Source organism: Cottoperca gobio, chromosome 23 (assembly GCF_900634415.1).
Source record: "Cottoperca gobio chromosome 23, fCotGob3.1, whole genome shotgun sequence".
Lineage (NCBI taxonomy): Eukaryota > Metazoa > Chordata > Actinopteri > Perciformes > Bovichtidae > Cottoperca > Cottoperca gobio.
The window spans coordinates 7,868,234-7,890,000 of NC_041377.1; the positions used below are offsets into that span (position 1 = coordinate 7,868,234).

At 39.4% G+C, this 21,767-nt stretch overlaps 2 protein-coding genes across 6 annotated transcripts in view; one reads left to right on the forward strand and one right to left on the reverse strand.

Annotated features, from left to right (window-relative positions):
- Positions 1–17,198, reverse strand: part of LOC115028501 (protein bicaudal D homolog 1-like) — a 42,439-nt gene extending 25,241 nt beyond the window's left edge. For 2 of the 5 annotated variants that reach the window (XM_029462317.1, XM_029462316.1), the window contains exon 1: positions 16,622–17,113. In XM_029462317.1, coding sequence (XP_029318177.1) covers positions 16,622–16,840 — 219 coding nt within the window. In that variant the 5' untranslated portion in view covers positions 16,841–17,113. Of the gene's footprint in view, positions 1–16,606 lie in introns of all 5 variants that reach the window. The other 3 variants (XM_029462315.1, XM_029462313.1, XM_029462314.1) reach the window with 2 other exon arrangements.
- A 2,300-nt stretch (positions 17,199–19,498) lies between these two features.
- Positions 19,499–21,767, forward strand: part of strap (serine/threonine kinase receptor associated protein) — a 7,733-nt gene continuing 5,464 nt past the window's right edge. The window contains exons 1-3 of the mRNA XM_029462324.1: positions 19,499–19,960; positions 20,332–20,467; positions 21,741–21,767. The exon at positions 21,741–21,767 is cut by the window's right edge and continues 55 nt beyond it. Coding sequence (XP_029318184.1) covers positions 19,849–19,960; positions 20,332–20,467; positions 21,741–21,767 — 275 coding nt within the window. The 5' untranslated portion in view covers positions 19,499–19,848. The remainder of the gene's footprint in view (positions 19,961–20,331; positions 20,468–21,740) is intronic.

A 21,767-nucleotide genomic window follows, 5' to 3' on the forward strand; every position in this document is an offset into this window, starting at 1 on the left:
CACTGGCAGTATTGTGTTTGAAACATTCTTCAGGTGACATTACATGTCCCTAAACCAGAATTGTGTTAATGCAAATTAGTCAATAGACAACATTTTTGCTTTAACCTATCATTATGAACTGCAAACTCCCTGTTGCTGCCGTTACACAGGTCCACCAGCCCACTGTGACTGCCGGTGCTGGGGCTTGTTCTGTCTGGGCTCAAGTCTCTTTTAGCCGCTGACTGGGGCTTCGTCTGACGGAGGCAGCTGCCAAGTGCCGGCTCGGTCAACCTCTCTCCTCCCTCAGCGGGCGGCTCTCCTGGCTTCGACGCCACCGGGAAGAGGAGATGAATATGCAGGTTGTTTCTAGTTTCTGCCACTTTCGTTTTAGTCAAAGAAACAGTAGTGCCCCACTAAACACAGATAGATAAACCCCATGTGAAGATTATAAGATAGCAGTGTTTTTTGACCGGCTCTCAGAGTTCCAGCAGTTTGGTCGAATTTCGCTATTCTTGCCCACTGACTGACTGAATGACATACACAATATAAAGAATACATTAGAATACAATAAATATGATTAACTACTACAACTAAAATATTAACATTAGAGATAGTATGGTGGTTTAGAGGTGAAATACTGTCCTATATTTATTTTTAGCAGGTAGGCTTGGAATTACACATTCAACCTTTAAGCCTCGCATTACAATGCAATTCTGTCCGCGTTCTCCCTTTCACAATAAAAGCCCTAGACATGTACACTGCATCACACCAGAGAGCATTTCGCCAAGAGGCAACTCAACATTTCCTCAACTACAGTAGCTATCCCCAGGTAGCTGAACAACTGGAGCAATGTTAATTGTTGAAGAGTGAAAAATTATTTCTACTTAGCTAGATCAATAAGTAACTAAATCTACAAAGCCTACTTATTAATACTGCAGAGTGTTTTAGTCTGCCTTTATCATAGCACTGAGATAGGGGTTTCTATTTCTTTGGGATTCTTACAGTTGTTTCTGGCTTTGGACAGTAACGTTAGCCATGCTGCTAGCAGTAGCCACCATCAGGTCGAAATGAGATTTTGGGCCAAAATTATGATGGAATAAAACTAACGACATAGGCTACTCATGAACCTCAGCTACCTTGAGCTTAGTGCTAATTAACAAATGTTAGCATGCTAACACGCTATACTAAGATGGTGAACATGATATTTGCTGCTAGACTCGTTAGCATTTTCCTTTCGAGTGGAACTGTGCCTCCTTAAAAACATCTGGGCTATGGCTGCTACTAAAATTACACTTGCAGACTGTAAGAGCTGCGATTGGTCTGGGTTGGCTGTTCCCAATACTGGTGGAGAATGTTGAGTGTGAAGACAATATGAAAAGGGTTGAAGAAAAGCTCAGTAATCAGATATCTTACATGTCATATTTAGGTTGAAATTGTGGTTAGGCTACATGGTACAGATTCTTAAATTATTTAGTGTTTACAATACCACATATCACAAACACAACCTTGTAGTCTGGTACAAGAGCACTGGTTGCTTGATTGAGGCATGTCAAAAGGGGGAAGTTTTGCCCCAAGACCCCCAAGCAGTGAACCCTGGCCTTCATGAAGGTCAAGACTGAAATGAGTGTTTTAATCTCAGCTGATAAAAAGTTGGAGCTGATTTCTAGGTGGTTTGAACAGGTATTATGCCTCCCTTCCACCGTGGCTCTGAGAACAGTGTCCTACTTAGCTGACACAGTGCCTTACTGACAACTCTGTCTTCATCCTGTCTCAGACTGAAAAAGACGAGGACAGAGACAAAGAAGCAGAACTGGCACTCACACTGGCCTCACAGGACAGAAATGAGCGATGACAGTAATAAAATAGATTAATCGTATTCATTCACGTAAGTAAGAACGACCAAAAACACAATTATTTTCTCCATCTCCAACACCTTTTATGACACTCTATTTCACCTCCTTTCACACCATTTATTGTTCTCATTTGTCTCTGTCTGTCTCTCCTGTGTCTTGTCATGTGTCAGCATGCTAATTCGGCCGGGCTGAAGATTTTACCATAAAACTGTCCCTGGCTGAGTGACGCTGTGGGAGCGGCGAAGACATCTGAGTGGTTTTATGATGCAGCAATTTAGGTAAGCTAGTAGCTTGGGATTTAAAAAGGAATATTCACAAAGTGGGAGGAGCCTGCTCTAGCAAATGGTTAATGGTGCAAAATCTAGTATGTTTTGATTTGACTGACACAATACCATGCTCAAGAACATTTAAATCATCTGTTAGAGAAATAGTGTTTTACTTGTTTGGTTACCATATTGTTCATTAGCTCAAATGTTCAAGCCAGTGTGACACCAAGTAGCATCATGCAGCCCTTCATGTGAAATTAATCTGTGTAATTTGAGTCAGCACAGACACACAGTCTGACCCATAGTCAGACAAAGACAGCCTAGTTAGTTGATATTTCAAGCCTCATCCTCCTAATTATCTCATTCAGATTCTTGCTCTTTTGCCAATTCCTTCCTTTCACTCTCTAATGTTCATAATGTCATCATCCTGCAGAGAGACTTGAGTGGTAAATAAAGGTGAAGCTCTGACAAACAAACACATTGCCACATCAGTAAAAAAAAAGATAGGAACTGAAAGGAATGCGTGTGTGTGCGTGTGCGTGTGTGTGTGTGTGTGAGTAAATGCAGAAGGGCTGTATTGTGAATGAAGGTCAGTTCACTGCCAATGATACTGCAATAAATGCAAGAGAAACACACACACATTATTATTTAAAGCCTTTTCCTCCATGCAGGGAGATTTTAAAAGCAGGCAGACAGCAGGGGTTCCCTGACCTTTCCTAACGCTTCCTGTCATCTGGAGGAACTTTCATTTAGACAAGGTTTACATCATTTGTTCTAAAAGGTCTGCTTTAGGGTGACCTAAGGTTGAAGAGTAAACATAAATATTATTCAAACTCAGTTGAACTGCATACTAGTACTTGACATATGCTGTATCTCAACCTTTCAAAAATAATTGAGATAAAACTCAACTCTTCTACCATACATTCAAATGATTGAGTAATCTGACTGAATGGAGACTGTACGATCAGACAACTTGTACGTGTATGCACAAACCAGATATAGTATAAACAGAGCCAGATCTGTTCATATGAACAGACACTAAGGTATAACTGCTGTATGTTCACTGAGTTGGAGAGGCTGTTTTAAGTTTCAGACTTTGTCCCACAGTTCTGCCAAGAGCGTTGAACCAGAAACTACAATCCCGACCTTTGAAAATTATTATGGCGTTTGCTGTGTCTGGACCAGCTCCAGAGCATCTCCTGATGACATCATCAATTTCACAACTTCAACATAGTCAAGCATCTGAATTGAATATAATAGCCTGTTATCTAATTTAGCATAAAATGCTAACGTCTTAATGAAAATGCGTTGTGGTATCCTTACTGGAGCTGCTGCCCCCGCGACCCGACCCCGGATAAGCGGTAGACGATGGATGGATGGTATCCTGCATAGCAGTAACTCTGTTTTAAAATAATGACACTAAAGGCTGTGTGGTGTGATTTTATTAGTGAGTCCCTGAAAAAAATCATCAGAATTTTAGCCATCATGGAGACAATCTCTCTCTCCGTCCTCTTTCTCTCACCACATTAGTTGTTATCTATGTGAACAGCTCCAAGACGCATTGGATCAATATAAACCCTGCAGTCATGTTAGAACAGTGTCCTCTTTAATCTGGGACTAAGAAAACAGACAAAGAAAGCAGTAGAGGAGGAGGGAAGGAGAGCCAAGGAGAGGAGGAAAGACACAGAGAGAAGGACATAATGTGAGATTCTAGCAACTATGTGCACTTGTAGCTAGGGTGTATGTGGTCTGAGGAAACGCTGATGTGTGTGTTTTCCTTTAGATGGTCTATTGCAGTTACTGTAGGTGGGACTTTTTTCTTAATCTGCTCAGGCTAACTGCCCAGTTCTTCTTCTGGTTATTCAAAATAAGCTTCTGAGACTGCTGGAATCACTGGTTTAACCCAGACATATAAAAGATTATAGTGTAATCTAGATCTCGTCAGAGCTCAAAAGAAACCCTAAAAAGTCACTCTGGCAATTTGCCTACTTAGTACCTCCTAACATTTCCGTACCATTTTCTACATAGCTCATGTGTGGCCACTTTGAGGAGGGACCATAGACTATAAAATATGGACGTAGTCTCGTAACGTCACCCGTAGGTTTCTGAAGAGCCGTTGTGACAAGTATATCGAGCTGAAGCAGCAGCACCAGCATGAAGACAGTTGAGCGAAGTTGAACTTCCAAATATGGTTTGTGGGCTCATTATATGAGACCACGCCCAAAACATGATGAAAACTATCTCGGCCAGAGTTGCTTGCTGCAGAAAATGGCAAACTTCAGCAAAATATAATGATTGAACATTTAATATACATGTATGATTTAGGTTGTTAGATGTTTTTGTATTTGTTACCTTTCTTAGGGACTACGGATTGCACATTAGCATTTCTGCTAACTCTAGCATGTTTACATCTTTTTTATATACTGATGTTCATTAATGTGCTCTGTCCCTATCAAATAATTACATTACCGTCTTGTGTGTTTCACACAGTATACACAGTGTTCATTTTGACACAAATGGTTAACCAGCATGACTGCCTTTTAATAAATTCAATTAGACTAGACTAAACTAGTAACGCAAGGTAAATATGAACTATATGCTATTTTTAAACCTTGTTAATGGATTCAAGAAGCTTTATTCAGGTTGCACATTGATTCATTGGGGATGTCCATGTTGTGAGCCAGTCAGTTTTATCCTAGCGCGTATAAACTGTGCCTGTGCCATCTATTTTTTTGTTTTTATCCTCAGTTACTTTTTAAACCTTTTAAAGTGAGGAAATATAGACAGAGTATTTTACAACAAGCTCTCAAACTCATTACTATGTCACTGTTACTCTTTATGTTATGTTACTAATAGTGTGCGTGCGTGTGTGTGTGTGTGTGTGTGTGTGTGTGTGTGTGTGTGTGTGTGTGTGTATGTGTGTGTGTGTGTGTGTGTGTGTGTGTACTGTGTGTGTGTCATGTGTGTACTGTGAGTGGATAGATTCAGTAGATAGATATGTATATATAGGTTGAACAACTAATCTATCTATCAATTTGTCTACATTGCAGTTTATTCTTTCTTCCAATTATATTGGGGCTTCTGCTGTGGTTTAATCATTTTAGAAATTGGCTCCACTCTTGTGTCATTAATCCCATGTGGTATACCTCATAAACAGTTTCTTTCCTTTATCAATGTCAGGTGTTTGTGGGCTAGGACAACTTTTTGTCATTTTCTTTAAAGCAATTAAAATATTAAGTATTCTAAATATTTATCTAGCTGCCTCACTGGATAGGGGTTCAGTGGGAGTTCAATGAAATAGATTTACTGGATTTATAAAACCTTGACGCTAGTATATGAATTCCATTATTTGAACAACTTGATCCCAGAATGCTGTCAAAACTTGACATGAAAACATGATGTAAATGGTGTGCCCTCTCCACAGTTTTACCAACAGTTGGAATTGTTTTATTATGTTTATGTTGTACAATGGGTGTTTCCTTCACAAATAAGTATGTATCACTCTAAACCTGAACAGGATCTTGAGCCATGAGGTCTCTAAAATACAGAAACATTCAGAGAGTGCATGAAGATCCCTGTAAAGGTTGTTAACTTATCAGAAATAAAATAAAATATTGTGACGTGTAGACATGTGTTAAATGCACATGTTTGAAACGTAATTGACCCCATGATGTAAAGTTTGTGAAAGTTATTCAATGATTCACATTATAAAACATAAAAACACAATTTTGCATCTACCTTCTCCTGCATCAATCTTCTGCTAAATATTTGCTAAAATTGCTACTTTTAAAAACTTGATAGAGGAACTGCAGTTTTTGGCAACTCTGCCCTCATAGGCTTCACTGCATATGAAGAAACCTAGAAGCAGCCATCTATAGACGGAATCGGAGTTTCGGAATCGCAATGCATGCTGGGGTGGCAAGCCTAGAAAAGTGAGCACCAACTCTACAAGGGCCGCCATATTGGATTTCTTCTCTACGTGTTTACATTGTATTTAGCTTATTCTTCAAGCGTGTTGTAAACAAACCTACTACTCTACAATGAGTTCTGAACTCCTTTCTTATGATGAGGTTCAGATGTGGAAAGTCGAAGCTTTGAAAGTATTTTGCCGCAAGCGGAATTTAAAGGTTTCAGGAACAAAACTGGAGCTTATTGTCAGGGTGTTTGCTGCATCAGAGATGGGCATTGAGGAGCAACCAACAGCTAACGAAAGACTTTCAATTACAGAAAAAGAAAAGACTAAGGTTTTGGTTATGCCGAGTGGCGTTTCAGTGCCTGATCCCTTGACATTGCAGGATGGCTGGGTCAATGAAAACAGCATGACTTCTTGGCCACCGATATACCTCAGCGATATAACATTATTTGTAATGTCTGACCACCCAGGGAACGATGTTGAGTTTTATAAACGAACTTTGAACGAATACAAAGAAGGCAAAGCATTTAGACTGTTTGACTCTGGCTGGTTGAAACAAATATCTTTCAATCCTCTCGCAGATTCTGAGTATAGCTTTTTGAAAGCAAAATGTTCTCATTCAATGAAAGTTTCCCATACGCCACATTCAGCATGGATCTGTAGTCAAGAAAACTGCCGATATCATAAGTGCTTATTGCAGTTGTGTTGCAGGGTAAGCTATTATAAATATATACCTAACTTGTGTTTGTTAATTATTATAAAACTCAATATATAGAAAGTACATTTGTCAATATATAAATCCAGTATATAGACTGCATACCCCAGGTCGAGTTCAGGATCAGGGAATTCATTTGTTGGTTTTCCTTGCATGAAATCCGCAAAGATTTCTTGGGCTCCCAAGACTTCCCATTGTAATCCTGTCTCTTTACAGCTTTGGTCCATGCTAGCCTTCTATCATTGTTCTTTAGTGCTGTTGGAAATGGAAATAGTTCAAACGGGGGCTTGCAGTCGCAATTTTTGCAATCGTGAAGCTCACAATGAGATTCTGCCCATTTATTTAGCTTTCTCCCACTGTTTGAACATCCTTTCACCACACACGTCGGTGTCCAAATCCCATAACTAGAAGAGCGATGATTACACAATAAAAACTAGCCAAATACAATGTAAACACACGGAGAAGAATAAGCTAAATACAATGTAAACACGTAGAGAAGAAATCCAATATGGCGGCCCTTGTACAGTTGGTGCTCACTTTTCTAGGCTTGCCACCCCAGCATGCATTGCGATTCCACCGGAAGCCCGAAACTCCGATTCCGTCTGTACTATAACATTTTGTGTGTGCGTGAGAAAGAGAGGGGGGAGAGGTGTTTGTGTGCTGGATGGGGAACGGCAGCACTTGTCTCATATCCAGTAAAGATTGTGTAATCCTTATTGGAAGAGTGGGACAAAAGAAATAAAAGACACACTGCTCCATCCACCTCTCTCCATCATCCCTCTTTCACTGGCCTCCTGTGTTGTTTCCAGAAGTGCACAGCTGCCCGACAATCTCTCCTTTCCTCCCTTCACATACTGTTAAATTCAGGAATTAGAAAGGGTGAAAAGAACAAGAGAGCAGAAGGGATGGAGGGAGTAAAAGGAGAGGTAGAGGGGGAGGGGAACAGACAGGGAGGAGGGATAATCACATTTGATAGTGCCTCATACCACTCCCTTGGCACAGATCCTTTGTTTTACTGTCATCCAATTTTTTCATCCCTATATTGTTTACAAGACCACCACCCCACCTATGACTACATCTAGAGTTACCAGATTCCACTTTAACGTCAAAGTCATACAACTCAGATATCCAACCTCGCACTAGACACCTCCCTTTATCCAAAGTTCATTGATTAAGGTAATTAAATTACAGCTGCAATGATTACTCTATTAATCAGTTAGATGACTGACAGATAATTAACCAGTATCTATTTTGACAATTAGTATTTTAGTCATTTTTATAAAACTGGTTTCAGCTTCTCAAATGTGAGGATTTGATGAAAATAATTAACAGAATAATCAATAATGAGTTGTTAGTGCAGCCCTAAATTTAAACACAAAACAAAACAACAAAGGGATATTTATGGTATATTATGAACCAGGAATGCACATCATTTTTAACCCTCACACAAACCACTATGCAATCATTAACAACATGAGCCTATGCACGCGATAGTGACATTGCAGGAGTTTCAAGGCAAATGAACTCAAACACTGAGTACACTGTTATTATTACCCATACGAATAATGACCAAAACTACAAAAATAAGATAAACCTTGTAGTAAGATGGACTGATCCTTTCAGAAAATAAGTGTTGCAACTGCACATCTATGCACATCCAACCGTGTCATTTGATGGAGGCAGAGAGGTCACCAACCAATAGATCAGTTAAACTCCATTTCCATTAAATAGGCTTTATTGGTATGACATTTGACATGTGTTGCCAAAGCACAATTACGATTATAAAATATAATGAATGAAATTAAGTCAATAACAATATTGGTTACTGGAATATAATAGACCAATCACAACTGGTCAACTAAATCTAAGACACTCATCAGTCCATTCATTCACGTTAATGCTCTTCTTTAAAAACCTACATTCACATACAGGATACAATGTAAGCTCTGTGTTCAGGAATCATCATGAAATCATCATGACCTCATATTTAATGAATAATTCAAGTCCTCTCTGCTCTTGTTTGTGTGTGTGTGTGTGTGTGTGTGTGTGTGTGTGTGTGTGTGTGTGTGTGTGTGTGTGTGTGTGTGTGTGTGTGTGTGTGTGTGTTCAGACATGCATCTTTCAGACATCCAGTCTGCTCCTACAGTAAAGTGCTTCTGAGCATGTGGCTGTGTCTCATTCACAACTAACAGAGATCCTAGGAGAGAGTATCCAGGGTTTGTCTGAGGTACACACAGATTACAGGAAAAAATATCTGGTACAATTTAACATAAAGCAATTCTATACAACACAACTACAACCTACAGTTTCAAAAATGACCATGAAGTTAATTCAACCGTCTACGTCCCAACAATCTTTAAAAAAAAAAATCTGAATTACTTTCCAGTGTTTTTGCTGCCGTTATGTTTTTTTAATCTTCCGTATCTACAGAGGAGTAGGATCCATGAACACCCTATCCTAAACCCTGGTAAGTGAGGGAGAAAGCACAAGGAGGGATGCGTCCCACTGGCTGTGTGACGTCACAGAGGAGTAATGGAGCGTCCCCGGGGGTCACTCGGTCCCGTTCTGTTTTTAGCCTCGACGGATGCACTGATGCACTCACTGCATTTTTCATCACCACTCCACTGCCACACCTACAAATGCATCTCCTTGCAATGCTGCTTTGATGTGGAACCACACACTTCCTTTCTTTGAGCCGTTTGGCCATGAGCTCTCACAGTGGCCCAAGATAATTACATTACAATTACTTCAGAAAAACAGCACTGATGCATATCACTGAGGAACTTTTTTGACAAAGATGTATACAGTATACTGTATCCCTATGTCATCGTAAGTATATAAATATTAAACCTTTCTGTCTCTGTGTCTGTTTAGATATGTGTTGACACAGTGGGGAATCCAGCAAATGCCAAAGGATGCTAAAACAACAGCGATGTCTGGATGGCACACAAGTGTAGGAGAAGCTCATGCTAATGTGATCTCAACTGTGAGGGCACAATAAAAAAGCGTGTACATCTCAAATTCATGTAAAAATATAAAAGGCTACATTATGGAGGAATCTAAAAGGATAGAGTAATACCCATATTGTATTTACTTGTGTAAAAAATACAAGGATGCTTAAAACCTTCGTACACTGAATTATCATTGTAGCTCGTCTGTAGGACACCTGAGCTGGCACCGAGCCTGACCAGCACAGAGTGGGGTTGAGGCTCACTGTACAAATCAATTAGATGGACTCATGTGGAGCTAATTAGAAGGGAGCTGTAGCTAGCGTCTGAGGCTTCCTCCTGCTGCGAAGCCCACTATTGTTACATTAAACCAGTGAGTCCATGTCACCCAATTAGCTAATGCACATGACTACAACCAAATGACAGGAAGGCTGAGAGTGAAAACATATGACCTTCTATACTGTTTTGCAAGAAACGTATATAGCTAATTGGCCTTGTAAATAAATCTTGTCAATAAAGTGAGACATCAGGTACAACAGTGTACACCTCATGGCTCCGCTTTCAGCGAGGAAATGGTTCTTACTCTACAAACAGAGAAATATTAGTTGACAATATTTCATGTACAACCAAAACTATTTGACTGACCTGTTGCACTACATAAGCAAGAACATACATACGTTCTGTCTCTGCAACATGTTAGTTCATGGAAGGAAAATGAACTTTATGCAGATGTTTCTATTTTCTGGAGATCATTATAATACTCTTTGTGAGCTGTATGCTAAGGCTGGGTGGCCCTCTCTCTCTGTAACGTGTGATAGACACTGGGTTTTTTTTCCAGCCTTAAAAATGTAAGGCCGGCTATGGAGATACCATCTGATCTACTTGGGCTGCTTTGTGTTGTCCCTGAAGTTTCTGAAGCTGTTTGAAATATGTGAGAGTGAAGACAACATGATGGACGTTTTTGCATAGGCTCAGTTATATTCTGCTTTTCCAGTAACACACATTTGCAAACCCTCTGATGATGCTTTCTATCACAGTGAATAAAATAATATAAACCGTGATAGTGTCTTAAAAAATTCCACCATTGCACAGTTCAAAACATGAATGACATAATACATACACTGACAATAAATGATATTGTGAGTGGTGCTTGAGTTACTTAAATGGCTATGAAATAGTAATGTTTCTGTCGCGCACACACTTCAGTGAATCATTTATAGAAGATGGCCTAACATCCATCTGTGCTTAGAGTCAAGCTCAGACAGAGGAAGATGATGTGTCTGCCATTGTTCCACTGTTACAAGGTGCTGGTACTATATCTGGTCTGAACCAGCAGCTGTACAGAATGTGTTTTTATGTCTGACAACATCATCTGATATGTACATCCCATGTAGAATGTGTTCACACTCAACAACTATTGTATGCTTAAACAAAAATATTTTGCCAATACAGGCCAAATGCCTGCCAAACTAATGACATTCCCATTAGTCTTGCAGATTCTTTTTGTTAAGTGCAAATTTTAAACTTTCCACTTTTATTTATTTATTATTATTTAATATGGCATTCTGAATTAATTTTTTTTTTTTTTATGACATTGTCCGGCTTTTTATACTTTTTATGTTTTAAGAAGTAGGTGTACTCAAATGAGAAAATAATCTGAAGTGATGGTAATGGTGGTAGCGGTATTAGTGCCATTATTAAATACAGTTGGAGTCGGTGAGGTTGTGAGTTCAATACCAGGGCTGCCACCATTGTACCCCTGAGCAAGGTACTTAACCCCAGGTTGCTCCAGGGAGACTGTCCCTGTAGTTAATTCACTGTAAGTCGCTCTGGATAAGAGAGTCTGCTAAATGACCTGTAATGTAATGTAATGAACAAGGACTTTTTTGTTTGCAGTTTTGTCAATCTATTGCAGACAAGCAAGAGAAAAGGTCCGTCCACTGTTGCCAGCATCATTAAAGGTTCAGTGTGTAATTCTGAGCCACCTGCTCCAAAGAAATAGAGGGCAGTATTTCACCTCTAAACTGGGTCCATACTATCTCTAATGTTCATATTTTAGTTGTAGTAGTTTGGCATATTTATTGTATTCTAATGTATTCTTAGAAACAGCCTCCTGGTAGCTGTGAGGACGATAGTGGTGGGCGGATTGATCTTACATATCGATGTATCGATACCAACGTTGGTATCGGTATTGATCAATACTTGCGTGATAAGATCGATACTTAAGTTTCAGTCTCTCTTCTTTACGTTCAGTACACAACTCCCGTTAAATCATTGTGGTTTTGTATGTGCACTGCAAACTAAGTAAGTATTAACGCCGCTCCTCTCGCTCACTTCACGCTCATCATTATTACTCTGCCCCTGCCCCTCCTCCCCCTCAAAAGAATCTCGCTACGCACCCTCCGTCGCATGTTACCTCATCCAGGGGAAATCTTTCTCGAACTATCTGGCCCATTTTGAATTTTAGTTGAATACCCCTTCTCTACATGATAGTAGATAAGCTGCTTTCCTAAGTAAAAAGTATCGGTATTGGTATCGGTATCGGTATCGGCAATACTGGCCCTGTATTTGCTTGGTATCGGATCGATACCAAATTTTGCAGTATCGCCCACCCCTAGAGGACGAAGCGAGGTGGTGCGGGTGGTTTTCTTGTTTCTGCCACTTGGAATGTACACAGAACATGGCTGTAATATTTACAAGCGAGTCAGGCAGCTATGCTTCTTCTCCCTCTGTACTGAGGGCAGACTGGCGCTATAGTGTCTCACTATCGCCTCTAGAGGAACCAGTGGTATTACAAGACTGGACAGAGCGCAGCTTGCCAGTTAGACTGCTAATTTCAGTAGATATCTCTGCAATACAATACATAGACATCTTTAAAATAACATCAACACTGTTACCTCTTCACATTCTGTTAGTTAATTGTTTTAATGTTTTAAGTTCAAATGTTGGCATATCTTACACATTGAACCTTTAATTAAAAGAAAACCAAAAGTGCAATATTGACAATTTCACTTTTGAAGAGGCTGCAGTTTGGTTCTCAGGGGGAAGGGTTCAAATGCATTATAGAAACACCTTTAGTGTAATTAAGTTGAAATAAGGATGGCAAAGTCGACACACAGGGTGTTCATTTTCAGTTTCCACACCTACATTACATTGTTGTCTGCTCTTTCATGTAATATATTTGACCAATTCTTGAATTCACTCTCAATGCATGATGACATGACAGGAGGGAATCAGTAGAATTTCTTTTAAGAAAGTGCTGATCACAACACCAAAGTGGCATGCAGCTCAAAAGTCTTGGCATTTGGCATTTTTCTTTCAGTGAAACTAATAACAATCAAAAAACTAATAATAAATGTGGTATTAGCCCTCTCACATCGGTGTCATCATCATCAATAATTTTCTTTAAGCAGTACACCTCGTGACAAAGACGATCGATAGCAGTCCAGTGAGCTGAAATGACCTGGAATTACATGTAATGAGAGTTTTGAGGTTTTCTTGACGACATGAAGACAATGAGTGTACAGATGGATGCAGCCAGTTTGTAGAAAGTGAAAAGGATCAAGGATGATTAGATATTTTGCTGTGTTAACCTCAAAATGTCCCTTTATATTAAACCAAGGTAATCTCAAAGAAGAGTCACATTATGAGGAATGTGTAGCACTAACATATTAATGATTTCAGAAAGACAAAATAGATACATTTTGGCAGCACGGTGAAGCTGAGATGGAAATAGAGGATTTTGAATCCTCTTTTAATCGTCACACATGAACACAGCAAAATGTTGACGCAAAATGTTAACCCATCTTAGTATTAGGAACAGTGGGCAGCTACTATACTGCACCAGGGGAGCAGTGGGGGGGACGGTGCCTTACGAATCTCAGGTTCCTATGTACTGAGCTACTGCCACCCTTGGTGAAGACCAAGCAACATCCAAAATGGAGTTCTAGGCTGAAACACTTCTCAATTTATCACTAGAAACCATATTGGGATGGGATCACACCAGCCGTCACAGCAAATCAGGCCAGGGGCGTAAAATGGGGGGCCAATGGCCAATTCCATACTTCCTTCCTCCCTGTTTCCGCCCCCATTGCTCGGACCACGCCCATTTTCGAACTTGACCTTCATTTTGATCTCAACTACTCATCTGTAAAGTTTTGTGACTGTATCTTGCATGGCTGCAAATTACTCAAAACCTCCTCTGTGGTAGTTCCTGCTAAAGTAGGTGTCTCCAGGACCACAGTTTGCCATTATGACACACATACAGACTCACACGCTGAAAACAATACCAGCATTGCGGCTGGTAAATATTGTCCCAGACCCATTTTAAGTTGTATCTTGTAGTCAAATGATAATCATTTTCAAAATGCAACCTTTAACACACCACTGCCCCATCAGACTTTGTTGTAGTGACATTGCCAGTGAGTACAATGTTATTATTACTGATAGAAACTATGGCAATAACTACAAAAACAAAACCTGAGTTGTATAAACCATGCAGCACTATAATGGCATTGGGAAGCTTCCAACAATGAGTGTGCTCAAGCTGCACTTCCCTGGCTGCCGTTTCCTCCTGCAGACCACTGCTGTCAATAACAACATGTCCATGGTGGACTTGACTGTTTAAATAACAGTTTAAAATAACATACTGTTGACACATCATATGTATGAACTGCTACTGCTGCCTGCTTCCGTCTAAGCCACATACACACACACACACACACACACACACACACACACACACACACACACACACACACACACATACTGACCTTCAGGATGTAACTGCACAGTCAGCTTCCGAGACCTACTTCGGTCTGTATTATAGTCAACAAGCAGGTTAGTGTTGCCATGCATGTCTACAAGCTGGGAAATGCTGTTCTCTGATGCATATTGATCAGAAATATAAGTTGATCACTAGTGAGGATGGCACAGCCTATTAGTTGAGATTGATTATCAAGCTCAGTGGAGATAATTCACCTCCTAAAGCCAGAGGGTGAAACAGAATACTATGCAGAATTACACAAACAACGTCATCAGATATTATGCTATATGTTTAGGCTAGATATATGTGAATGATCACATGTTGGAGGGTTGATTATAAACATATATACTAACAAGAATCAGGAGTTTCCCTATGTCCAAAGTGCTCTAGCACATTTCGGCCGGTGTCATAAACTAGCTACGATATAGGGCCGTGTATTGGCAAAGATCTGGCGACACCATACATATCTTGATAAAAGGGGTTACGGTTTAATAGATTGCGATAGATTGCAATACAGTAAGCAAGGCAATATATTGAGATTTTTTAAATTTAAGTCATAGTGTTTAGAACACAACGCAATGTGCAGGAAATCTGAGCACTACTTTTTGTGCAATTTGAACCACTGTCTTCCACAAGTCGTTGCATGTAAACCATTTATTAAAAATCTATTCAGAGTTTTTGAGAATCGATACAGTATCACAAAATATGATATTGCAATACTCAAGTATATAGATATTTTCCTACACCAAAATACTACAAATACTGGCCAAACACAACAAGCCGCAGGTTGCAAAATGTCCTCATGGTCCCTTGAAACATTCAAACAAACACGTGGGAACATACAGTCCAACAGTCTGTGTTGCAGTGTCCTCTATAAATCGGCTTGTGCCTAAAGCTGCATGTATCAATATCTTTATATGAACAATTAATCAAATGACTATGTGCAATGTGTAATGTAAAATGACTGGTTTATAGTGATGAACCCACAAAGAATTATCACCAACTCTGCAGTTCACTTCGCCAGCTTTTAAAACATCTTTCAGATCATGGTTTTGGTTTTTCGAACCAGAAACTCCACTTTCATCAACCCTGTTCCTGTACACTATACTGCTCAGCATCAAACAGCAGCCAGACACTGGTAGCAACTAGCGGTTGAACATAGTGTAGCATTTAGCAGCTAGAGAGTCAGTGCCTGGCATACTACATTTGTAAAGATTTTACACTTAACTAAACTAAACAATTAGTAATTCCAGCTTCAAACCCCAACTCTGCTCCAATTATGCTGAGGCAACTTCTTGTATAGGCAATGTGGTTCGAGTACTGAGAAAGTAATGAGCTAAGGAGTTACTCTGAGGAACCATGGTTACTTTCAAATGAGTCGTTGATAACATTACGTTTTAGTGTAAGGAACAGAAGACTTATAAAATAATCAAAGCCAGTTGTTCCATTTAGTACTGTAACTTAAGGGAGAAAGTCCGTTTACAACATAGGAAGTTGTTGAAGCCCAAGAAATTAAAGAAAGTTCTCATTGGTATCTCATAATCATGTCATTAGTCAATTATGACCTGTATAATTTAAAAGTCAAACATAGTATCTTTACTTCTATTCTTTTACTATCTATTCTTATTATCTTAGTATTTCACGCATGTCATTTTGTCATTTAAAAAAACATAATAAGGTATAAGAAAGAGCATAACATGAACATCAGAACACAGTAAAAATACTGTATTAGGCCAAGCAGCCTAATACAACAAGAACAAAAGAATATAATAATAACAACAACAATAATAATAATAATAATAATAATAATAATAATAATAATAATAATAATAATAATAGAATTAATTTTAAAAATCAATGTAGTACCATAATCATGTTATGAGCTGGGCCTGTGTATTGTTAGCTGTCCAGCAGGTGTAACTACAGGTAGCCTGGGTGGAATTAGGCCTACAGCACAAAGAGCCGTAGCAATAGGAAGTGATGCGAATATATTAATAGTAACACATTACAAAATTATTTCCCGTTAACTTATTTGTTTAGTGAACACAGCTCAAGCCCTGGAACAGTGCAAATGTAACGACATAGTATAGTAACGAACGTCAGAAACTTCTCATAGCCTATGAGTCGTAACTAATAATGCTTTACTTCTTCGAGTAACGAGCCATACCCCTGCTGAGCCCACCTCCTGCAGCTGCTCCAGCTCCAGCCTCAGCGTCTCCTGCTCGGCCTCCAGGTCGGCGTACTGCTGCTTTAGACTCTGGTTCTCCTCCAGAACAACCAGCCCACACTCCGCCGCCCGGATTTTCTCGCGGTTGGCCTCCGCCAGCTCCCGGGTCAGGCGTTCCACCTCGGCCCGGCATTGCTCCACTGTGTCCCCGCATCCTGCTCCACCGGCAGCCATCGCTCCTCTCCCCCTCTTTTGGCCCTCTCCTCCCTGCGTCGGATGAGCAGAGAGCCCCGGCGGAGGGAGAAACAGCTGAGGTAGACAACAAACCCCCACCGCCTCCCCTCAAAGGAATCACACCGCTGCTTCAAATCTCATGTCAAAAATAAATAGCCTAAACATAAAACAAACATCCGTAAATCTCATTAAAGCTTTGTCATCATCACCAGAGAAACTCATCTTCTGCCATGCAATGCTCGAAATGATGCAGTTTTCACCTTCCGCTGCCCCGCATCCTTCTCCCCTCCCTCTTCTCTGCTTTTCTGCTTATTCACCGGCACCAAGACGCCATCTCTGCCTGCAGCCGAGAGGCAAGGCACACTCTTGAAACAAACTTGAAAGGGGAGGAATGTGCAAAACACGAAGTCCTTTTAGGTGTTTTCCACAATAGGCTACGTATTTAAATTATAGGAACACATGGATAGGTTATAGGTTTATATATTATATACTTTATATTCTATTTAGGTATATATTTATATTGAAATTCTTTACCTCAGATTATGTTACTATTTTTTCTACCTATATTGTAGGAATATAGGGGAAATTATAATCAGTATATGAGCGCAAAAAAACAGAATATAGAAACATATTTGTCTGGTGACAACTTCAAACAGGTTCATTTGTTTATTTAAAGGATCCCCATTATATGATACCATGGAAATCAACTAATCTTCCTGGGGTCCACACACATGACATACAATATACAACACATTGCATGATAAACATTCATTGCAGTAACATACAAAACAGTTCCCTACATACACAATTCCATTCATATACAAATCAAAGCCAGTCAACACTGTACATTTTGTAAAGGGTGATTTATTTTTTATAAGGCGGATTTTAAGGAGTAAATTATCCCCGTTTGTTATGTCTCTGTTAATTAGGCTACCACAATATGACGATTCCTTGTTCATCTGCAGTAAACTATTTGGTTTGAGTTAATGGTATATAGCTGAACAATGTGGCCATGCAGGATATGCTTTGCTCAATGGTGAGCCATGAAAGGCTGCAATGTAACTTTTCGGTGCTAGTTCTAATAGAGCAGCCCATAACAAGTCTGGCAGCCCTGTTTTTCTTGTAATTTTGCGAGGTATGTTTTAGATGCATATGACCATACTGTTGAACAATAGTCCAGGTGGCTCCAAATGAATGATTGAGAAACTTGACCCAGCATGTGGAGTTTTTTGTGTGTGACTGCAATGCCTCGGTCCATTTTTACCAACAACTCTACTAATGTGCTTTAGTACAACCTCTTTGTACTCAATAATATGTCACCTTTCTAGGTTGTTACAAAATAATATAGTATTTTATACTTACATTTAAATTGACATGTTATTGTACATTATACGTATTGCGACTTTATACTTTTGTTAAAATGTACTGTATCCAATATGAACAACCCTAGGTAAATAAAAAAGTAGAAAAAATAAAATAAAATGTGCATATGCTTTGTGCATTCAAAAAGAGAAAAGAGAGGTTTGCCCTTTATTCATGTAATAGTTCTATATTAGTCCTTGGACACTGGGATTACAGTAATGGTTGTGTGTTAGTAATCAATGTTTAGTTTGAAACAACCTTTTTGTACTTGATGATATCTTAGTCTCCTATCACTATTAAAAAAAAAGTAGGATGATAGACCTGTATATCTCTACAGTGTAATTGTCATCGTCATTTTCATTTTAGTGTATCCATCAATACAATATTTCACAACAGAATTGCTGTATAATCCTATCCTGACCAAAAACAATTAAAAAATGTTTTGTGGAAATCTTAGATGTGAGATAATAAGACTAATGCATGCTTACAATTGGGTCATTGTCTTAAAATACAGGAGTAGAAGACAAAAACGGCTGAGGATAAACACTTTATTATGGTATACAGTAGATGTGCGCGATGTATCAATGTGAAGAACAGGATTTTATTTCCTGCAGGGGGCAGCAGTACGCCGGAGATGCGTTTATCCTGCCATAAAGCACATGGAGAAGTCGTTGTCCAGCCTTCAAAATAAAAGTAAGAACAAATGTTTTTCTTTCTTTGTTTTGTTTTTATCAATTGATTTTTAATGCATAACATTTTAACAGTTAAAGCTTAGATTAATAATTTACGTCAAAAATATTATACAATATATTACAATAAATGACTGTGCAAAAGACCTAGGCCACTTGGGTGAACATACCTACTGAAGATCAGATCAAGAGTCATGAAATACTATAAACACTTTTCACACTGTCACGAATTTACTTTGCCGCAGGACGACTGTAATTAAATAAAAATATATAATTGTTTTCTAAAGCAACTTGCTTTTTGTAAGTTGCAATCTTACAAAATGCATAACTGTCACGGGCCTGTTTGAGAGATAAAGACAAAACAAATTTAGGAAAATGTATATTTTCAAATAAAAAAACAGCTGGAATAAAACAAAAATACCTGCAATAAACTGTTATTGTGGAAAGAATCTGGATTAAATAACATTTAATTCATAAGGCTATTTATCTTATGATGGCTTTCTTTCTTTCTTTCTTTCTCGAACACTGGTTTTCCAGTCAGTCCGCTGGTTTGAATAGGTAATGCTTTTATTGTGAAGAATAACACCGGAAGTATTAACTTTGTTGTTGCTGGCGGAACACCGGCTATATGATCTTTGCGATAGTTACTCCGCGTTGCACGTTGCTAGTTAGTTGCAATGTTGTAGCTATTAGCACGATAGCCATTCCTTCGCTGGGAGGGAGACCCGCCGTTTAGTTTGATGAACCTACGGAGTTAATTCTCACTCATTCATAGTCCAACCAGCAGCCAACTGCTGACCAACAGACATAACTCACCAAAATAGTAGCTAGTTAGCTTGTTGTCTTGTCATTCTCATAGCCGCTAGCCTAACCCACTAGCTAGCTAGCTAGCTAGCCGCTAGCGTTCTACCGTCACCACTTCGCAGTGCGAACAGTCTCCTACACGGCTGGAGAACCATGGCGATGAGACAGACTCCGCTCACCTGCTCTGGTCACACCCGGCCTGTGGTGGACCTGGCCTTCAGTGGAATCACTCCCTATGGCTACTTCCTCATCAGCGCCTGCAAGGGTGAGACCAATGGACAATCCATTAACGTTACGCAAATAAGGTTGTACTAAAAAGTCGAAAAATATCTTAACGTTTGACGTTAAGACACTTTGAAGTGAAGCCAATACATACATCCAGTGTGAACGCTGAATGCTCCACTCTGCATCCTGTCTGTTCACAATTGAGCCTTCAATACTGATGTTCTTTAATTGGTCATTTGAAACCTTTGAATTAACATTAGTTCTCAGAAGATTTGGCTTCCTGGAAGTTGCCGTTACAATGTTAAATCAGACGTTGTCAAAGTAAGGCAGTCTAGCTTGTTTTAATAGACACCTGTTGACATGCATGTCCTAAGATCCTACCTTTGTATCCTCCCTGCTTCTTCTTGTCAGATGGCAAGCCCATGTTGCGCCAGGGAGACACAGGGGACTGGATCGGAACGTTTCTGGGTCACAAAGGCGCTGTCTGGGGAGCCACTCTGAACACAGACGCCACCAAGGCAGCCACCGCTGCAGCTGACTTCACAGCGTGAGTGGAGAGTCCAGTCCGGTATGGGGCTTACAGACTCCTGCCTAGCTATCTGTCTTGAAGCAAAATGTCAGTCATCTACATTAAGAACCATGTTTTTCTCTGGCTACTTTTAAACTACTACTTGACCACTAAGTACACAGAACAGCCCTTCTAGTGACCAATCAGCTCTTTGAAAAAATGGAGTGATCTTTTTTTACTGACTTGAATAAAGTACTGAGTTTACAATTGGGTTAAAGTAATAAAGAGATATGGAGACATTTTTCGACATCGGTAGAATCACTTTCCCACCATGAGATATGTCATATCGAATAACTGTTTTTTCCACTCTGGGTTCCAAACAGGACTTCTAACAAACGGAGGGAATATAATTTAGCATTACCAACAGATAATAAATGTACTTTCATGAATTTCATCCAATTAATTGTATTCTTGTTCTTATTAATTGCTACTTTTTAGACAGGCACTTTGCAGTATGTGCATACAACTGAGTGCCAATTGTGAATAATAATTTTCCACTTTCCTCTTGGTAGAATTGGTCATAAGAGGACCAAACTTGTGCAATTAAAGACGCATAAACATGAGTGGGTGCAGCAGACATAAGCTTCAAATGCTAAACCAATTACCCTAACTCTTCTTGTACAATCAACAGCAGAATAGGGATCCTCCCAAGGGTCCAGGTGCAGCCGACCAGTGCTGGTGTTATCTTTTTATTAATGACTGTTAAGGACTACAACAAACAAGGAATTTGTCATTGTGTTGTCTGTGTAGCCTTACACTGGTATAGCTTAGCCCCTGAGCCATAGAATTCCACTGTTGTCCAAAAACTGTAATGGGAACCTAGGAAGGTTTTTCTCATCATGGTGAGGAGAGCTGCAGTGAGTAGGGAAATAATTAAACGAAGGAAGAAGAGTGTTGTCACCTTCAGTCTGCATCACTGATTTTTGCAACTGAATGTTTATCTCCAATGTTTAATGTGCATCGTTGGCACCACCTCACTAAGCAACACTCAACTGTTGATCAGCAGTTAGGGCAATGGCGATCAGTCTATCATAATATATCATTTGAGTTTGAATTTTGCCATTGTTTGGATTACTGTATTATTTGTATTTTTGTTCTAGAGACCCTTTTGTCCTGTATCTGTCCTTTTTTTTTTAGTTGCTGTTTTTAAATCACTGAACAACACACTCTGCTTTCAAACTCATTACATGCTAAAATAAATATTATTACTGGATAAATTGTTAACAATTTAAAGATGTGCTGTGCTTCTCAGAAAGGTGTGGGATGCAGTGAGTGGAGA